This window comes from Mustelus asterias, chromosome 4, assembly GCF_964213995.1.
Source record: "Mustelus asterias chromosome 4, sMusAst1.hap1.1, whole genome shotgun sequence".
Taxonomy (NCBI): domain Eukaryota; kingdom Metazoa; phylum Chordata; class Chondrichthyes; order Carcharhiniformes; family Triakidae; genus Mustelus; species Mustelus asterias.
In genome coordinates, this window is record NC_135804.1 from 151,172,675 (window position 1) to 151,193,870 (window position 21,196).

General features: G+C 43.9%; 1 protein-coding gene across 1 annotated transcript; it reads right to left on the reverse strand.

Annotated features, from left to right (window-relative positions):
- Positions 1–11,270: 11,270 nt before the first annotated feature.
- LOC144492416 (terminal nucleotidyltransferase 5C-like) lies at positions 11,271–20,984 on the reverse strand. The gene is made up of 2 exons (XM_078210426.1): positions 20,975–20,984; positions 11,271–12,469 (listed from the first exon to the last, which is right to left on the reverse strand). The coding sequence occupies exons 1-2, from the start codon at positions 20,982–20,984 to the stop codon at positions 11,271–11,273; spliced, it is 1,209 nt and encodes a 402-aa protein (XP_078066552.1).
- Between the last annotated feature and the right edge of the window lie 212 nt (positions 20,985–21,196).

Consider the following 21,196-nt stretch of genomic DNA (forward strand, 5'->3'; position numbering starts at 1 on the left):
AATAGGTTGGGACTTTATTCCCTGGAGCGTAGAAGATTGAGGGGAGATTTGATAGAGGTGTATAGGATTTTGATGGATATAGATAGAGCGAATGCAAGCAGGCTTTTTCCGCTGAGGCTAGGGGAGAAAAAAACCAGAGGGCATGGGTTAAGGGTGAAAGGAGAAAAGTTTAAAGGGAATATTAGGGGGGGCTTCTTCACGCAGAGAGTGGTGGGAGTGTGGAATGAGCTGCCGGATAAAGTGGTAAATGCGGGGTCACTTTTAACATTTAAGAAAAACTTGGACGGGTTCATGGATGAGAGGGGTGTGGAGGGATATGGTCCAAGTGCAGGTCAGTGGGACTAGGCATAAAATGGTTCGGCACAGACAAGAAGGGCCAAAAGGCCTGTTTCTGAGCTGTAATTTTCTATGGTTCTATGGTTCTAAAAGAATATGCACCTTTATCGAAAATTACACACATTAATATAGCAGTATGTAAAATTATTAATCGGTGTATGAAATGATATGCTGAGATACAGCATAAAGTAGCACTGTATAAAGTTAGGCTTGATAACGGGTTTCCACCCATACTGTTCATTCCAGGAAACAGGCTTAAGGGTTGTCACTGAGGAGATCAGGGAAACTCATTTCGAACCATGCTCGTGACGTCTCTGAACAATACCATCAGCGCAGGAACAATACAAGGAGAGCCACATGAACACCAGAGATCTCACTGAGTGAGCTTGCGCAATGTTGAAAATGTGTTACACGTGCCTGGAATGCCAGCAAGCACCAGCAATGGTGCTGATTTGATTTGATTTATTATTGTCACATGTATTAACATACAGTGAAAAGTATTGTTTCTTGCGCACTATCCAGACAAAGCATACCGTTCATAGAGAAGGAAATGAGAGAGTGCAGAATGTAGTGTTACAGTCATAGCTAGGGTGTAGAGAAAGGTCAACTTAATGCAAGGTAAGTCCATTCAAAAGTCTGACAGCAGCAGGGAAGAAGCTGTTCTTGAGTCGGTTGGTTCGTGACCTCAAACTTTTGTATCTTTTTCCCGATGGGAGAACGTGGAAGAGAGAATGTCCGGGGTGCGTGGGGTCCTTAATTATGCTGGCAGCTTTGCCGAGGCAGTGGGAAGTGTAGACAGAGTCAATGGATGGGAGGCTGGTTTGTGTGATGGATTGGGCTACATTCACGACCTTTTGTAGTTCCTTGCGGTCTTGGGCAGAGCCGGAGCCATACCAAGCTGTGATATAACCAGAAAGAATGCTAATAGTGGCGTGCATATCACAGGAGAGAGGAAGATGAACTCTTTCCCTAATAGCACTGTGCGGTATCAACACATTGGACTGCAGGAGCAAGAAGCAGCTCACACCACCTTTGCAAGGGCAATTAGGCATGGGTAATAAATGCTGCCTTAGCTATCAAAGCCCACATCTTGTGAATGAATTTAAAATCAGATACAGATAGGGAGAACCTTGAAGAGAAGGAGGAGGTCATATGCAGATGGCCATTGATTATCGGAACAGGCATTGACACTGCTGCCCAGGATGCCCAGGATTTCCTAATCACTCAAAGGTGGAGACACACAGGAAAGCATCAGAAAGGAATTCCATCGTCCTCTCCTATTTTCCAAACCATACCCTCCCCACTTTGCAGTGAAGAATCTTTCAACCAAGCAACCACCCATTGCACATCCACCTATGGGCACCATCCTGTATTGTCATTCAGCATAAAACAACTAGAGAGATGGGTTGGCTTTTTGAAGACACAAATGGACAAGATCAGCAATCGATAATACACAATAAAATGTCTGTTGGATAAGAAAAGGAAGCTTTCACAATGGTTTTTCAAACCCCCAGGTATTACCCTTAGTAGGTTATGATAACTTTCTTTTATACCTCCTCCAACTTCAAGATGCTGCATCCTGTATGGCTTCAGCAGAGGTAAAGACAGGAACTCAGGTTTCAGAGATATGGGGTGGGATTCACCTTCCATTCACTCCAGCGGGATTCTCCTGCTGTTCACACCAGCGGGATTCTCCTGCTGTTCACTCCAGTGGGATTCTCCTGCTGTTCACTCCAGTGGGATTCTCCTGCTGTTCACTCCAGTGGGATTCTCCTGCTGTTCACTCCAGTGGGATTCTCCTGCTGTTCACTCCAGTGGGATTCTCCTGCTGTTCATGCCAGCGGGATTCTCCTGCTGTTCACTCCAGCGGGATTCTCCTGCTGTTCACTCCAGTGGGATTCTCCTGCTGTTCACTCCAGCGGGATTCTCCAGCTGTTCACTCCAGTGGGATTCTCCTGCTGTTCATGCCAGCGGGATTCTCCTGCTGTTCACTCCAGCGGGATTCTCCTGCTGTTCACTCCAGTGGGATTCTCCTGCTGTTCACTCCAGCGGGATTCTCCTGCTGTTCACTCCAGTGGGATTCTCCTGCTGTTCATGCCAGTGGGATTCTCCTGCTGTTCATGCCAGTGGGATTCTCCTGCTGTTCACTCCAGCGGGATTCTCCTGCTGTTCACTCCAGTGGGATTCTCCTGCTGTTCACTCCAGCGGGATTCTCCTGCTGTTCACTCCAGTGGGATTCTCCTGCTGTTCATGCCAGCGGGATTCTCCTGCTGTTCACTCCAGTGGGATTCTCCTGCTGTTCACTCCAGTGGGATTCTCCTGCTGTTCACTCCAGTGGGATTCTCCTGCTGTTCATGCCAGCGGGATTCTCCTGCTGTTCACTCCAGCGGGATTCTCCTGCTGTTCACTCCAGTGGGATTCTCCTGCTGTTCACTCCAGCGGGATTCTCCAGCTGTTCACTCCAGTGGGATTCTCCTGCTGTTCATGCCAGCGGGATTCTCCTGCTGTTCACTCCAGCGGGATTCTCCTGCTGTTCACTCCAGTGGGATTCTCCTGCTGTTCACTCCAGCGGGATTCTCCTGCTGTTCACTCCAGTGGGATTCTCCTGCTGTTCATGCCAGTGGGATTCTCCTGCTGTTCATGCCAGTGGGATTCTCCTGCTGTTCACTCCAGCGGGATTCTCCTGCTGTTCACTCCAGTGGGATTCTCCTGCTGTTCACTCCAGCGGGATTCTCCTGCTGTTCACTCCAGTGGGATTCTCCTGCTGTTCATGCCAGCGGGATTCTCCTGCTGTTCACTCCAGTGGGATTCTCCTGCTGTTCACTCCAGTGGGATTCTCCTGCTGTTCATGCCAGCGGGATTCTCCTGCTGTTCACTCCAGTGGGATTCTCCTGCTGTTCACTCCAGTGGGATTCTCCTGCTGTTCACTCCAGTGGGATTCTCCTGCTGTTCACTCCAGTGGGATTCTCCTGCTGTTCACTCCAGTGGGATTCTCCTGCTGTTCACTCCAGCCGGATTCTCCTGCTGTTCACTCCAGTGGGATTCTCCAGCTGTTCATGCCAGCGGGATTCTCTGGTATCGCTGCAGTGAATGGAGATTTGGCTGAGTTGCAAGTTCTCTGTCCTCATTGGCAGTCGTGGCAGGGTGGAAACAGCCAGAGAATTCCATCCATGGTTTGTATTTCCTTGAGTGTCGAAGACTAAGGGATGATATATTTGAAATATTTAAGATGATGGAAGGCTTTGATAGGGCCAATAGAGTGAAGCTGGATCCTCTGCTAGGAGAATTCAAACAATGTCCAGGTCAACATTAAAATAAGAGCAAGGCCATTCAAGAGTCGTGTCCTTACAGATTCGATAGTGAAAATATGGAATTCTTCCCCAGAAAGAAAGCTGTTGCGGTTAGTCAATTGAAAATTTCAAATCTGAGATTGATATATTTTTGTTAAAGGTTTAAAGGGACATGGAATTAAAGTGGGTAAATAAAGCTGAGGTAGAGATCAGCCTTGATCTACCAGAATGGTGCAACAAGCCCAAGGGGCTGAGAGGCTTACTCCTATAGTCAGAATTTTACAGCACAGCAAGAGGCCCTTTGGCCCATCATGTCTGTGCTGGCCATCAAGCACCTATCCATTTTAATGATATTTTCCAGCACTTGGTCAAAGTTTTGTATGCTATAGTGTTTGCACTGGACTCCTCCGAGGCCAGTGTCACTTCACCAAATTTAGATTTATTTACATAGTAAGCAACACTCAGAAGGCACTTCCTCGTACAGAGTATAAACCCCAAGTCCCCGTAACCCTGACACTCTACATTATGTACGTATGCAGCGTTCCATGATTGGACAAGCCATTACTGCCTTAATCTGGGAGCTCGTATTCTAAGAGGTTCACATTGTGGGCCTTGGTAACATTATTACAGTGTTCAAGTGTATATCTAAATGCTTCTTCTCCAATAAGCAATTCCACCTTATGGTGATCCTGGCCTGTTGAATTTTTTGCACCTTACCCTTATATTGAAAAATTCAGCTACAATGAAGTTATTAAACCAGGAACTCAGTGGAGCGCCACTGAAAGTGGCACAGCAAGGATAAACAAGGAGGCTGTCCATTAAGACTGAAATGTCAACTCAAAACCAGCTCATGTTACAGATTTCATCAACAACAATACAGCTTGAAATGAAGAGCTCAGATCTGACACAAGATAGCAGGTAGAAGGAGATAGGCTGTGTTATGGTTATGTTCTAGAACAAGAAAGCCCAAGTGATGGCAAGCATTTATTTGAAACCTCATTTAAAATTTCCACTTTTTATTGAACACCGTAAACAAGTACACAATCACCAAAAAACAGAACAAAACAGATTTGTACAGTGACTGCAGACATGAAACAATAAAAACGCAGAAGGCAACAGCAACCACCAGCACAGAACAATCTTCCATTCACATTTCACATCATATATCTTTGACATTATCTTTTCATTAATAAAAGACCAGATTTAATTATCTCCACGGTACACAGAAACTTTAGATGGATCTTGTTGTTTATCTGTTTTTGTTTCTAAGCTTTTCGATAGATTTGCTTTATACATGGATCCCATGTACCACTGTTACAGTTAATCCAAGAACAGATGTTGAAAGGGCCCTACAAGTGATGAGTGCACTGAATATTTCAATTGATACTCAAGGCTTGTGCAGGTGTAACATGAGCTCTTACAACTCTGACACATTTTTACAGGTGAATGGGAAAGAACTGCACAAACAGATTATTTAACCCTCCCTCTGATATGAAATCCCTAAAATAATTCTTTGCCTCTTACTCTCCATCTCAAATGCTGGTAACTGCATGTTAGGTATATATAAAATTACCAGGGGTGATGCACTGGACAATTTTAAAATACTCTGTTATATAAGTAGAAAAATATTGGCACAGTATCTCAGCTGGTGATATAATTGTATTCAATTCACAGTTTGCAAAACCATTCTCTTTTGCAATGCAGATGCATGTGGTATGTCCAGTTTCCATTACACTGAAATTTACAGTAATCAATAGGTTTCAAGTCATCAAACACAAATCAAGGTTTACACACTGGTTTTGAAATTCTGATCAGGTCACAACAAAATGAGGAATACAACATCTGAACAACAGCTTCAGAAAACAGGACTATTAAAAAGGAAGAGATTTTGACTAGATAGAAATTATGCTGCTCAGTTCTTGTTGACTCATGGAGAGTCAGGGTTAAATGTAGTCTCTTAAAACTACTTTAGGCAAAATATAGAGTTTTATATTTGTATTTGACTATGTACATATGTATTTTGTGATTTATACAATATAGGAACACCAAGAACAACAAGCCTTTGAAATTACACTTTGAGAATATTAGTGTATGAGTGTTAAAAGTTTTCAAATGAAATTCTTTTTGCCCACTTTATTCCAAAGATGGATTAACCCATATGCTAATATTTATAAGAGTGTAATTTCTAGGTCCATATGCTTAAATACACTAAAAATAATCTGTAGAAAATATAGTTTTACTGCTGTATCTCTGAGCATAGTGCATTCAATTTTCTGTTTGCATTGAAGGAAACAACTTGCATTTCTAAGCGTTTTTCACAACTCGGGACATCCCAAAGCACATCGAAGGTGGTCACTTCAGAGATGAAGGAAATGGGGCAGCTAATCTGTGTACGGCGAGGTGCCACGGAACAGCATTGAGATAATGACTAGATGACCTGTTTTAGTGATGTTGGTCGAGGGGCAAATACTGACCAGGACACTGGGCGTAATTCACCTGCTTACCGTCAAGCAGAGTCTTGGGATCTTTAATATTCCCATCGGGCAGCCGGGCCCAGGGTTTAAAGTTTTATCTGAAAGGTAGCAGCTCTAATGGTGTAGCACTGAACTGATAACCTAGGTAACGTGTTCAAGAACTTTCTGGAGGGGGACTTGAATCTCTGCATTCCTGATTCAGAGTGTTGGTACTAAAAGAAAAGGCTAATACCACAATATCACATGACAATGTTTGCATGATTAATGGTACTTCACAAAGTTCATTTGTTTTGAGCTAATTCTGTCCTCAATCTTTTCAATTTTGAAAGTAAGATGAGAACTTATGTTTTTTTTAGTGATGCCTTGAGCTACAATTGTCGTAACATAGTCCTGAGAAAATAGAACATTGTGTGCCAGGAAATTTGATATCGATATTTTATTTTAAAAAGCATCACAATTAGATGTCTCTAAAATGCCTGGATAGTGTATTAAACACATTTTGACACTGATTTCAGCCTTATCGAATTTAACGTGTGGGCAACCCGTTGTGGGCGGCACGGTGGCCCAGTGGTTAGCACTGCTGCCTCACAGCACCAGAGGCCCAGGTTCAATTCCCAGCCTGGGTCACTGTCTGTGTGGTATTTGCATGAACTTCCCATGTCTGCGTGGGTTTCCTCCGGGTGCCCCAGTTTCCTCCCACAGTCTGAAAGATGTGCATTGATCCTGACAGGTGCCAGACTGTGGCGACTAGGGGAATTTCACATTGACTTCATTGCAGTGTTAATATAAGCCTTGTGGCTAATAAATAAACTTTAACTTTTAGCATGCCTTATGATTCTGAACAACTTAACAAAACAAATGTTTTTTATATTCCATACACTTTCTTTTGGTGGGGGAGGGGCGGGGCGGGGTGAAATGAACCCTCCGTTTGCTTGGGGGAAAAATTGCCACTTTACCAATGAAATACTACCTGACAAAGTGGTCCTACAGATTTCTAAAATCTACAGCCTTGAATTCCTTATAATGCCTCTTTCCACCTGGGAAGTGTCTAGACTATAGGCCGGTACCCAGATCCATAGGATTCCATCCTGTTTGGTTCAGATTTTAAATTCTAGTTGAAAGCAACTAATCCTGGATCTTCAAGGAAGTGTGCAATTGGGGAGTTCTTCAGAATCCTAGAAATTCCTGCCTTTTAGCCCTATAAGAACCTTGGTGGAGCCTCTCTGGTTGAGACATGGGATCTTTGAGATCTTCTGAGGGGCTCCAATCTTTCGCCAGCCCAAGGTAACCAAATTCAGAAGGGATTAGATATTATCTTTAATCAGCATGGATTGAGTCAGAGTCAAAAGGTGAAAAATGTCCATTTCTTTGGTCCAGTAGGGCCTCAGGGAGACTCTGCTCCTTCTTAGAATGGTGGAGTTTGCTTGGGCTAAAATGGCCACTAGTAACGTGCAGCAGGTACATTGTGTTGACTTCGACCCGAAGGGCAGAATTTCTAACCTTGGATGAGGTTGAAAATTTCCATGTTCCCATGCCACTGAACATTACAAGAGGAATATCACCTCTTTTATTCGGTCACAAGTTCACTTACTATCGGGTATCAGACGACATTTTCCTTTTACTGGATTTTTAACACAAAGTGACAATGCACTTCTCAATTTCTCAAGTTGGGAATTTAAAAGCAGGAAATGAAATTTCCAGATATATTGTCAACATTTGACCACTTTCTTTGAATTTTATCCAACCTCAGTTGCAATATTTGGAACTTGGCAGATGGTGGTTTAATTTTGCACTTGCTCGAACATTGTCTTTTATTTCTTTTGGAAGTGACTCTAATAAATTGTGATTTCTCACAGAAAGTGTCTTGCGCTCATAAGATGGATATCCTGTAGAAGATTCCCCTAAGGACATTTTTTTTTGCCTGACTTCCAGAAACAGTACAGTGAAGAGCTGCCAGATTAGTTGAAAGATGGTTTTGCCTAATATGATATGGAATAGTGTGCATCTGTCTTTAAAAAAACTAAAGATTTTTATTCTGCCAAGAACAAAGTTACCTAATTTTGGAACATTGAAAAATCCACTATTTCGGCACTGTCTCCCTAAGGATTAATAAGAAATGACTGAAGATTTTCCAGGATGGAAACAACACAGGAACGCAACCACGGACAAAGACCATTAGTGATACAACAGGAATGGTGGTGCACAGAAACCCGTTGTTCCACAATTACTTGAATTCCAGAACTAAAGTCCAAATATATGCTTGAAAGAAGTGTAGGGTAATGGAGAAAGTGCAGGAGCATAGGACTAATCAATCAGTCTTTTTTCAAAGAATTGGTACATGCATGAATGGACCCAATAGCACACTTCTGTGCTGAACGATCATTCGTATCCAAGTAAAAATAATTCATTTTGTCAGTTCAGTTGTCTTCTCTATTGTCATATGTTTTCAGTATCAAAAACAGAAATGTATGTTTTATGTACATAGTATGTTGCGATGGTGATTAATAGAATCTTAGCTACAGTTTTGCTAACTGAACTCTTTTAAATTTTGTTGAGGAAATAAACATTGTTGAATGAGCCACTGATTGAGGCTTCTCAATCATTAATATGCCATTGTGATCTGTTACCCCCCCCCACTCCCTGCACCACCACCACCACCACCCCTCTCCCCACCCCCCCCCCTCCCCCCACCCCCCTCAACCGTGGAATTACGCCTTACAAAGAAACAAACAATCTGGGCAACAGTAAATTTTGCTGAAGAAAATGTGAACTGAGTGAGACCATTTTGACATGTTATTGGACAAGAAGTTTTAAAGATGTACTCGCTAAAAACAGAAATATAAGGGCGAGTTTTCCTGGCCCTGTGGTGACAGTTTGGAGGTGAACGGTCTGAAAAGTGGAGCATTGATACCTTCAGGGGATGTCCCCAGAGGTGGGCTGGGAACTGGGTGCAAATAATTAATCAAATTAAGACCTCACTTTTTAGGGTCCATTTTAAGGCCAAACTAGTAGTTTACCAAGATTGGCGTGACCACCACCATCCCCCCATCCCCTCCCCCCCCAACTCAATCAAAGTGGTCTCCCAGCAGCAGGGCAGTATCCAACAATGGCTCTAAGCTGCAATGATGGGGCCTTGGGAGTGAATGCTACAGCCCCATCCATGGGTAATCAAATAGAGGGGTTTCCTCTTCATCCTAAGGCTGTACCAACCTCAGCCTCTTTAATGTACAACTTTTATGTTGGAAAATGCATGTTAAGGAGCCCTCAAGCACACCGGCCTGCCTGGGCAGTGCCCACCTCTTTCAATGGGTCTTCCAGCTTGATGGCACTGCGGGGCCTCTGATGGAGCCTGCAGTATTGGCAGCCTGAGTGTGGAGGCAGACAATTAGGTAGCCAGCTCCTGGAATGCAGCACCAGAGGGTGCACTGAGGACCCTGGTGGGTTCAGGACCCCCAATTATGCCTCGTGTTGGTTCTGCTCCCACCGGAAAATCCAGCCCTATAGTTTTCAGTCTACAATGAAACAAATGCAGGTAAAAAACGGCACGGTGGCACAGTGGTTACTGCTGCCTCACAGCGCCAGGGAGCCGGGTTCGATTCCCGGGGGTACGGTGGCACAGTGGTTAGCACTGCTGCCTCACAGCACCAGGGAGCCAGGTTCGATTCCCGTCTTGGGTCACTGTCTGTGTGGAGTTTGCACATTCTCCCCGTGTCTGCATGGGTTTCCTCTGATTGCTCCGGTTCCCTCCCACAGTCCAAAGATGTGCAGGTTAGGTGGATTGGCCATGCTAAATTTCTCCTTGCTGATAGGGGTACTCTCTAGGGTAAATGCACGGGGTTACGGGAATAGGGCCTGGGTGGGATTGTGGTCGGTGCAGACTCAATGGGCTAATTGGCCTCCTTCTGCACTGTAGGATTCTATGAAAAAGCAATTTGTTAATGAATAAAACTTAACATTTTTGTCATCGCTTATTCCTAACTTTTGATGAGTAAGAATTCTACCATTTAATAAGATCAATCAACTATTAGAATGCTTGTTGCACAATCAGACTGCAATATTAGGGAGAAATGTTGCTTGTATTTGGAGTGACCTTTGACACTTTTGGATTTCCATGTAAATGTAAGTGAATGGCTCATCACATATTCTCCCCTGCGTTCAGTTTTATTAGCGTTGAGTGGTGTTGGGTGTATGTTTCACTAATTTCTCTTGAAGTTGGCTAATCAGATTCAGTTACTTGATGTTGACAAGTAGGTTCTGAAGGGTATAGCAGGGATGTTAAAGACTCTGTAAATGATACAAGCCACTCCAGTCTTAAAAATATAAAATCACTGGTATTAATTATTATGTGCCCCACATCGCTGGCACAGGTATGGTGGCTGAATGGACTCCTGCTGTGCCATTAGAATGTGATATGGGCTGTTACTTAACTGAATGTAATATCTCCAATTCCAATTCAAATAACAACACAAAATGGCACATCCTGAAATAATTATTACAAATCATATAACTTTCATGACCTATCTACATAGCTGAGGCACTTGTGTGATGCAGTATTTACAAACAATCTTTGGTCAATAAGGTTTTCTTTGTCACAAGATCATTCATGTTTAAGACATGTTTTCTACGAGCACTCTGAGTTGCACTTAACTGTCGTATAACCAAAACCACTCAAGTACAAAGTGATTATTTTTTATGCAATCAATATTTCTGATAACAGATTTAACTTTGCCATCTAGGTTTTCATTCAGAAAGGTGATTTAAGACCTAACTACAATCGCCAAAGCAAGGATTTGCAGGGGTTTGTCATTCACATGATCTAACTTCACCTATTAATATATCTTTCTACATCTGCACAGTTCAACATTGATCTTTTGGAAAAAAATCCCTACATTACACTCCGGGTAGATGTGTCTGTGCTTATTCAGTTGTGAGATCATTCTTCACTGATTAAGCACATATGTTTATTCTGGGTCACACCTACAGTTGGTGATCTCTTTGCAGGTCAGCTTAAACATGGGTTACCCAACAATTGGCATATATCTGAATAGATTGACTTTACTGGTGACCAGCAGCACACTCAATGGGTTGCAACCTGCCTCTTTCATCAGATCTCTAGGGACCTGGAAGCTTGGGTCTTATTTAAAGTCAGGCATTTTCATTCAGCATAACACTAAACCAGACCAGTTTGCATATTGATGTGTAGTGGATAGGGCTGATACACAAGGTGTGGTTGTCCGTGCGATATGTAGTAATTGCTAAAGCTGCGGTCACTGACGTAAGGAGCAGGTTGATAGTAGCAGGTGACATTGGCAGCATTGGGAATGATATTCTGTTCACCTAGTACTCTCAGAGCCAATAGGGTGATCATGTTCAAAGTCTGCCTTCTCTCATGTCCCATCAAACAGACCGTGCTTTCGTTCACAACTTGGCGCAGCGTCATCAAGTAATCATACTTGCTTTTCTCTTCGCCAATGAAATGGTTCCGTAAATAGGATTCAATCTTCCTTTGCTGCTCAGACACATCTGGGAAGTCAATGAAAAACCTTGAGCACATGTAACGCTCTAAGCCTTTGATTTCTGAATCAGATGCTGGTTTAAATTCGCGAACCAAGAGATTGCTGTATTTAAGCAAGCCGCCTCCTCGAATCTCTTCTGGGTTTCTTGTGGCAATCAGTTTGTACCTCAGATGATCCATTGCTTCTTCAAAGTTTCCATACATGCTCTCCGCTATGACAGTTGGATGGGACTCGTTTGTCATTGCATCCTCTTGACAACAGAAAAGAGGCAACAGTGAGTCCAGAATTATTTGGAAAGAGTCCACACTGAATTCAAATTGCCGCCGTAATGAATTAACAAACTTTAGCTCAACATTCTTCCCACTGTTGTTAGACAGGGAGATGAGACTCCACCGGTCATAATCATTAGAAACCTTAACCATTTTCTGAACATAGACCTCTTTCAAAGTAAGTCCTGTGATCTTTTCTTTATTCACGCCTTGTGGTAGAAAGTCCAAAAGACAATCCAACACCACCCCCTTTATCACCTGGAACTCTTCTTCTCCAGGCAATTCGACTCGAAAGATAATGTCAAGGTCTTTGTAGCTTGTCCCATTTTGCTTCACTAGGATGTGGCTTGCTGTTGAGCCGTTGAGGCGAATGTCATGGACCGCAATCCCATTCTCTTCCAGGCGATCCTTCACAACATGAATGATGTCTTTTGGCTTTATTTCCAGTGTGGGGAAGTTGCCTCTTCCATGAATAGGTATCACTTCTGTTAAGACTTGATCCAAGCTCTGAATCTGTTCCCAGTTAAGGTTGTTGAATCTACAGTCGAGACTCTCATCCATGATGCAGCTTGGCAAGTCTTTATCTACCAAAACAAATTGAAAATAATGAAATTGCAGCGACAAGTGATAAATTCCAAGAATTGTCACATCGCCTGTGAAATGTTGTTAATTCTAACCATATTATGAACATACAAAACATGAACACGATTATTTTAGCCCATTTGTTTTATTACTTGTCAAGTGGCTGTACTTCAATCAGAAACTCATGAGTTGAAGTTAGTCTGCTTGTGACTTTCCATGATAATTCTTATCCGAGATCTAATTGATTGAAGGAATCTTTGAATGTGTCGAACCATGTTGCCATCTGTCTTAATCACAATTCTAATTGGACGTTCCCCTGAAAGACTTTGAACCCCCAAACATGGAACTCATTTACATAGCAACAACATGATTTTAATATTACATTGACAATGGATAAACATATCCAGTGTGGGAGAGGAAACGTGATTAAGCCATTGATCATAAATCTTGCTCAGTGAAAGAACATGCTGAAAATCTGAATCCACTGCTACAGAGTCTTGTCCTCATTGAAGTACAGCAAATCTAATTGAAAGCAATGCTATTGTTAAAGTTTATTAGTCACAAGTAAGGCTCTCTGAACTTTAACATTCAATGAAGTTACTGTGAAATTCTCCGAGTCACCACAGTCCGGCGCCTGTTTGTGTTAATGCGCCCTAACCAGCACATCTTTCAAAACGTGGGAGGAAACCGGAGCACCCGGAGGAAACCCACGCAGACACGGGGAGAATGTGCAAACTCAACACAGACAGTGACCCAGGCTGGGAATCAAACCCGGGTCCCTGGGTGCTGTGAAGCAGCAGTGCTAACCATTGTGCCACCTTGCCACCCCATGGTACAAGAAATGTGTTTTATTAACGCAACAGCAACCCAGGTAAAACTGTAATGAAGTTAATAAAAACAAAAAATCTGATAGTTTTATAAATCCGCTGTGATCCCCTTGGACAGCTTCTTAAATCCAGAATGCCTAGCTTGAAAACTTATCACCAAGAACTTAAGAAACATTTTACCTAGGAAAGAATATGGTCAGAATTCTCCACTGTTGTACAGTCCACCACTGCTGCAGTAAGAAGGGAGAATTTGGAGCGCAGCCAAATCTCCATTCATTGCACCGGGACAGGAGAATATCAACCGATGGGGAGATCAGAGGATTCTGACCTACCTCATATAATAGAATGGAAATCATCATGAGTGGTATAATTTAACAAATATCTGTATGTAGTAAATTCATCTATTTGGTATTTTAAAAACAGTCTTAACCCTTTCAATACATAGAAATGCAGAGAAAAGCACTATTTAAAGTTTATTTATTATTTATTAGTCACAAATAGGCTTACATTCAAGCTGCAATAAAGTTACTATGGAAATCCCCCAGTCGCCACCTGTTCGGGTACACTGAGGGAGAATTTAACATGGCCAATTCACCTAACCAGCACATCTCTGGACTGTGGGACGAAACCGGAGCACCTGGAAGAAACCCACACAGACACAGGGAGAACATGCAAACTCCACACAGGCAGTGACCCAATCTGGAATTGAACCCAAGTCCCTGGCGCTGTAAGGCAGCAATGCTAACCACAGAGTCATAGAGGTTTACAGCATGGAAACAGGCCCTTCGGCCCAACTTGTCCATGCCGCCCTTTTTTTTTAAAACCCCAAAGCTAATCCCAATTGCCCGCATTTGGCCCATATCCCTCTATACCCATTGTACCCATGTAACTATCTAAACACTTTTTAAAAGATAAAATTGTACCCGCCTCTACTACTATCTCTGGCAGCTTGTTCCAGACACTCACCACTCTCTGTGTGAAAAATTGCCCCTCTGGACATTTTTGTATCTCTCCCCTCTCACCTAAAATGTATGCCCTCTAGTTTTAAACTCCCCTACCTTTGGGAAAGGATATTGACTATCTACCTTGTCTATGCCCCTCATTATTTTATAGACCTCTATAAGGCCACCCCTCATCCTCCGACGCTCCAGAGAAAAAAGTCCCAATCTATTCAGCCTCTCCTTATAACTCAATCCATCAAGTCCCGGTAGCATCCTAGTAAATCTTTTCTGCACTCTTTCTAGTTTAATAATATCCCTTCTATAATAGGGTGACCAGAACTATACACAGTATTCCAAGTGTGACCTTACCAATGTCTTGTACAACTTCAACAAGACGTCCCAACTCCTGTATTCAATGTCCTGACCAATGAAACCAAGCATGCCGAATGCCTTCTTCACCACTCTGTCCGCCTGTGACTCCACTTTCAAGGAGCTATGAACATGTGCCCCTAGATCTCTTTGTTCTGTAACTCTCCCCAATGCCCTACCATTAACTGGGTAAGTCCTGCCCTGGTTCAATCTACCAAAATGCATCACCTCGCATTTGTCTAAATTAAACTCCATCTGCCATTCGTCAGCCCACTGGCCTAATTGATCAAGATCCCGTTGCAATTGGAGATAACTTTCTTCACTGTCCACTATGCCACCAATCTTGGTGTCATCTGCAAACTTACTAACCATGCCTCCTATATTCTCATCCAAATCATTAATATAAATGACAAATAACAGTGGGCCCAGCACTGATCCCTGAGGCACACCGCTGGTCACAGGCCTCCAGTTTGAAAAGCAACTCTCTACAACCACCCTCTGGCTTCTGTCAAGAAGCTAATTTAGATACCTCACCCTGGATCCCATGAGATTTAACTTTATGAAACAACCTACCATGCGGTACCTTGTCAAAGGCCTTGCTAAAGTCCATGTAGACAACATCAACTGCACTGCCCTCATCTACCTTCTTGGTTACCCCTTTAAAAAACTCAATAAAATCAGTGCTGATCACTGTGCCACTGTGCTGCTGTCTCAGTCAATAATTACTGTCCGTGCAGGCAGATTATCCTAATTGATTTCAGAGGGTGTTTCCACATTCTCCCTGAGTCAGAAGGTTGTAGATTCAATTTCCACTCTGGGCAATCAGCTTAAAATCTAGTCTGACACTTGTGGATGAAATGTTATTCTCAGGTTGATCTGCCCTCTGAAGAGAAATAATAGATCCCATGGCTCGATTTTGAGGATGAGAATGAGATTTCTCCTTGATGACCTGTCCAGCATTTTCCCCCGCAACCAACTTTAGCAAAATAGATGATCTGATCATTATAGCATTGTGGGCGACACAGTGACACAGTGGTCAGCACTGCTGCCTCACAGCACCACAGACCCTCATTCAATTCTAGCCTTGGACAACAGTCTGTGTGGAGTTTGCACATTCTTCCCTTGTCTGCAAGGGTTTCCTCTGGGTGCTCCGGTTTCCTCCTACAATCCAAAGATGTGCAGGTTCAATGAATTGGCCATGGTAAAATTGCCCCTTAGTGTCCCAAGATGTGTAGGTTAGAAGGAATTGCCATGTAAAATGTGTGGGGTTATGGGGATAGGGCAGGAGAGCGGGTCTGGGTAACATATTCTGCCAGAGAGTCAGTGCAGACTGGATGGGCCAAATGGCTCCTTCTGCATTGTAGGGATTCTACGTTCTTTGTGGGAGCTTGCTGGGCACAAATTGATTCCCACATTTCCCTATATTATATCAGTGCTTACTCTCAGAAGTACCTAATTGACAGTTAAACACTTTGGGACATCCCAAGATTACCAAAATTTTGCATATAAATGCAAGTTGATTCTTTATTTACTCGATTCCCATATCATTTCAACCCATTTTCCTTCCTTGAATGTTTGCAAAGCTCCTGCTGAACCATTGATCACAAACATCAATTCTACATCCTTACAATTCAATATTTAAAGAAGTTTCTCCTGTTCTCTGTCTGAAGCTACTTTTGATCTTATATCTGCTACCCCTCATTCTCGAGCTCACAACTGCTGCTACAAAGGCATTTAAAACTAATACCTTAGTGACTCCACTAAAATACCAGAGAGAAAAGTGTTCTTACCATAATAGAAATTTTCAACTTTGCAGAAGTCCTTAAATCATGGCCCAGAGTAAATATTGTGATAAGACGAAAAACAAATGTCAATACAGTGCTGCTGGCTAAAGAGGAACATAAGAAGTGGAAATGGCTAGATTAAAAAAGGCCAAGGTCCATCTAGTTCACCTTCTGCTAATTCACCTTGGCAATCACATGAAAAAACATTGATGGAACTGTTGAAAAATCTCCACCATCTCCATGAGAGGGCATGGGATCCAAGGGGCTGTTGCCTTGTGGATCCAGAACTGGCTTGCCTGCAGAAGGCAGAGAGTGGCTGTGGAGGGGTCTTTCTCTGCATGGAGGTCAGTGACCAGTGGAGTGCCCCAGGGATCTGTTCTGGGACCCTTGCTGTTTGTCATTTTCATAAATGACCTGGATGAGGAAGTGGAGGGATGGGTTGGTAAGTTTGCTGACGACACCAAGGTAGGTGGTGTTGTGGATAGTTTGGAGGGATGTCAGAAGTTGCAGCGAGACATAGATAGAATGCAAGACTGGGCGGAGAAGTGGCAGATGGACTTCAACCCGGATAAGTGTGTAGTGATCCATTTTGGCAGATCCAATGGGATGGAGCAGCAGTATAAAATGAAGGGTACCATTCTTAGCAGTGTAGAGGATCAGAAGGACCTTGGGGTCCGGGTCCATAGGACTCTTAAATCGGCCTCGCAGGTGGAGGATGCGGTCAAGAAGGCGTATGGCGTACTAGCCTTCATTAATCGAGGGATTGAGTTTAGGAGTCGGGAGATAATGCTGCAGCTTTATAGGACCCTGGTTAGACCCCACTTGGAGTACTGCGCGCAGTTCTGGTCACCTCATTACAGGAAAGATGTTGAAGCCATTGAAAGGGTGCAGAGGAGATTTACAAGGATGTTGCCTGGATTGGGGGGCATGCCTTATGAGGATAGGTTGAGGGAGCTTGGTCTCTTCTCCCTGGAGAGACGAAGGATGAGAGGTGACCTGATAGAGGTTTACAAGATGTTGAGGGGTCTGGATAGGGTGGACTCTCAGAGGCTATTTCCAAGGGCTGAAATGGTTGCTACGAGAGGACACAGGTTTAAGGTGCTGGGGGGTAGGTACAGGGGGGATGTCAGGGGTAAGTTTTTCACTCAGAGGGTGGTGGGTGAGTGGAATCGGCTGACGTCGGTGGTGGTGGAGGCAAACTCGTTGGGGTCTTTTAAGAGACTTCTGGATGAGTACATGGGATTTAATGGGATTGAGGGCTATAGATAGGCCTAGAGGTGGGGATGTGATCGGCGCAACTTGTGGGCCGAAGGGCCTGTTTGTGCTGTGACTTTCTATGTTCTATATGTTCTATAAGCAACTACAACTAAGATTTACGACTCACTGACTGTCGTAATGATTCCCAAAGATTTGTTCTGAATTGGTCACCATGCTGCCGCACCATTCCCCCACCCCCAGTAAATGGTGCTGCTTTCAAAAGCAATCTCCTTTAAGAAAAATGGCCCAGTTGGTATTTCAGAAATAGACCAATTGGCTACTTGCAGCGGTTGTGTTTGGTGAAATCATGTTCTGAGCAGTCAACTCACGAGAATTCTTTTTATTCTTTCATGGGGTATGGATGTCATTGGCTAGGCCAGCAGTTGCCCATTCATAATTGTCCGTGAGAAACATAGAAACATAGAAAACTACAGCACAAAACAGGCCCTTCGGCCCCACAAGTTGTGCCGAACATATCCCTACCTTTTAGGCCTACCTATAACCCTCTATCCTATTAAGTCCCATGTACTCATCCAGGAGTCTCTTAAAAGACCCTATTGAGTTTGCCTCCACCACCACTGACGGCAGCCGATTCCACTCGCCCACCACCCTCTGTGTGAAAAACTTCCCCCTAACATTTCCCCTGTACCTACCCCCCAGCACCTTAAACCTGTGTCCTCTCGTAGCAGCCATTTCCACCCTGGGAAAAAGCCTCTGAGAGTCCACCCGATCTATGCCTCTCAACATCTTATACACCTCTATTAGGTCTCCTCTCATTCTACGTCTCTCCAAGGAGAAAAGACCGAGCTCCCTCAGCCTATCCTCATAAGGCATGCCACTCAATCCAGGCAACATCCTTGTAAATCTCTTCTGCACCCTTTCAATCTTTTCCACATCCTTCCTGTAATGAGGCGACCAGAACTGAGCACAGTACTCCAAGTGGGGTCAGACGAGGGTCTTATATAGCTGCATCATTATCCCCGGACTCCTAAACTCAATCCCTCGATTGATAAAGGCCAGCACACCATATGCCTTCTTAATCACCTCCTCCACCTGCGGGGCCGATTTCAGAGTCCTATGGACCCGGACCCCAAGGTCCTTCTGATTCTCCACAGTACTAAGAGTCTTTCCCTTTATATTGTACTCCTTCATCCCATTTGACCTGCCAAAATGGACCACTACGCATTTATCTGGGTTGAAGTCCATCTGCCACTTCTCCGCCCAGTCTTGCATCCTATCTATGTCCCTCTGTAACTTCTGACATCCCTCCAGACTATCCACAACCCCACCAACCTTCGTGTCGTCGGCAAACTTACCAACCCATCCCTCCGCTTCCTCATCCAGGTCGTTTTTGAAAATGACAAACAGCAAGGGTCCCAGAACAGATCCCTGGGGCACACCACTGGTGACCGACCTCCATTTAGAAAAAGACCCATCTATACCCACTCTCTGCCTCCTTTGGGCAAGCCAGTTCTGGATCCACAAGGCAGCAGCCCCTTGGATCCCATGCCCTCTCACCTTTTCTAGAAGCCTTGCATGGGGGACCTTATCGAACGCCTTGCTAAAATCCATATAAACCACATCTACCGCCTTCCCTTCGTCAATGTGTTTAGTCACATTTTCGAAGAACTCCACCAGGCTCGTAAGGCACGATCTGCCTTTGACAAAGCCATACTGAGTATTCTTGAGCATACTAAACCTCTCCAAATGCTCATAAATTTTGTCCCTCAGGATCTTCTCCATCAGTTTACCAACCACTGAGGTTAGACTCACCGGTCGGTAATTACCTGGGCTATCCCTATTCCCCTTCTTGAAAATAGGAACCACATCCGCAGTCCTCCAATCCTCCGGCACCTCTCCTGTCTCCATCGACGACGCAAAGATCATCGCCAGAGGTTCTGCAATCTCTTCCCTCGTCTCCCACAGTAACCTGGGGTACATCCCATCCGGACCCGGCGAGAAGGTGGTGATAAGCCAGCTTCTTGAGCCACTATAGTGCAGTCGAGGTAAGAGCAGGGATACAGACCACCCATCAGGAGTGATGGGGAATCCTGCAATTTATTTCTGCTCTCTGCATCTCAAAATGTTCTTCAAAAGCACTCAAAATAAATTGCCTCATAATAATCGGGTTGGTGCAAAGACCAGGTGCATGATAAAGATGAATTGAAATCTTATCTCCTGATAATGAAATACTTTCTCATTTTGAGCACCAGATGTCAACATTAATAATTTCCAAACTGAACACAATAAAGTTAGAAATAAAAGCTGAAAATGTTGGAAAGACTCACCAGGCCAGGCAGCATCTGTGAAGAGAGAAAGAGGGTTGATAGGTGGGATTTTTCAACCCCTTCCCTCTCACAGGGCATGTTTTCCAGCGGCAGAGGCAGCTCATCATTGGCCACCGGTGGAACCTTTCAGTCCCGCCGATATCTATGGCACTTTGCATGGCTTGCCCGTCCAACCACCGGGGAACCCACCACAGGGTTAAGGGGGTGGGGGAGGGTGGGGTCACCTTTGGTGCGATCAGAAGATCCCACCAGCAGGAAGGGCTGAAAAATTCAGCCCAGTGTTTCAAGTCCAAATGACTTCCTCAGAGCCATACAGATTTGAAAAGTTAATTCTGTCTCTCTCTCTCTCTCTCTGTGTCTCTCGCACTCTCTCTCTCTGTGTCTCTCTCTCTCTCTCTCTGTCTCTCTCTCTCTCTGTGTCTCTCTCTCTCTCTGTGCGTGTCTCTCTCTCTCTCTGTGTCTCTCTCTCTTTCTCTGTCTGTCTCTCTCTCCCTCTCTCTGTCTCTCTCTCTCTCTCTCTGTGTGCGTGTCCCTCTCTCTCTCTGTGTCACTCTCTCTCTCTCTCTGTCTCTTTCTCTGTGTGTGTGTGTGTCTCTCTCTCTCTCTGCGTCTCTCTTTCTCTGTGTGTGTGTGTGTCTCTCTCTCTCTGTGTCTCTTTGTGTGTGTGTCTCTCTCTCTCTCTCTGTCTGTCTCTCTCTCTCTCTCTCTGTCTTTCTCTCTCTCTCGCTCTCTCTCCACAGATGCTGCCAGACTTGGAGAGCCTTTCCAGCATTTCCTGTTTTTATTTCAGATTTACAGTGCCTGCAGTATTTTGCTTTTATTGCAGTAGAGTTAGATGCAGAGGGAATCTTTCTCAATTCTTTCCCATGATCCACCTCCAATTGCACCTCAGGCAAGCATCCCCCCGCCCCCTTCCTGTATGGCACTTTTCAATTCCTACACAGCATCCACTCTGAGTAAGTTGTTATGCTGTGGGTTCTTGTTCATGAGGAAGTGGATTGAGTCGGGTAAACTAATTTCATATAGGACAGTTGGAGTGACTTTCATCCATAATTCTCAGAGAAGAAAAGCTCTTGACGCTTTTTTAAAATTCAAAATACATACTAATTTCTTTCTTTGTAACAAAAATCACTCATGGTTTTTACATATGTTTACATATTCAACATCTGCTACAAATGAGCCATTTTCAACTCTGAAAAAATGGAACAAAAAAAATCTTTTGTGTGTACTGTGTGGTGACTAATTTTGCCGTTATATTTTTCA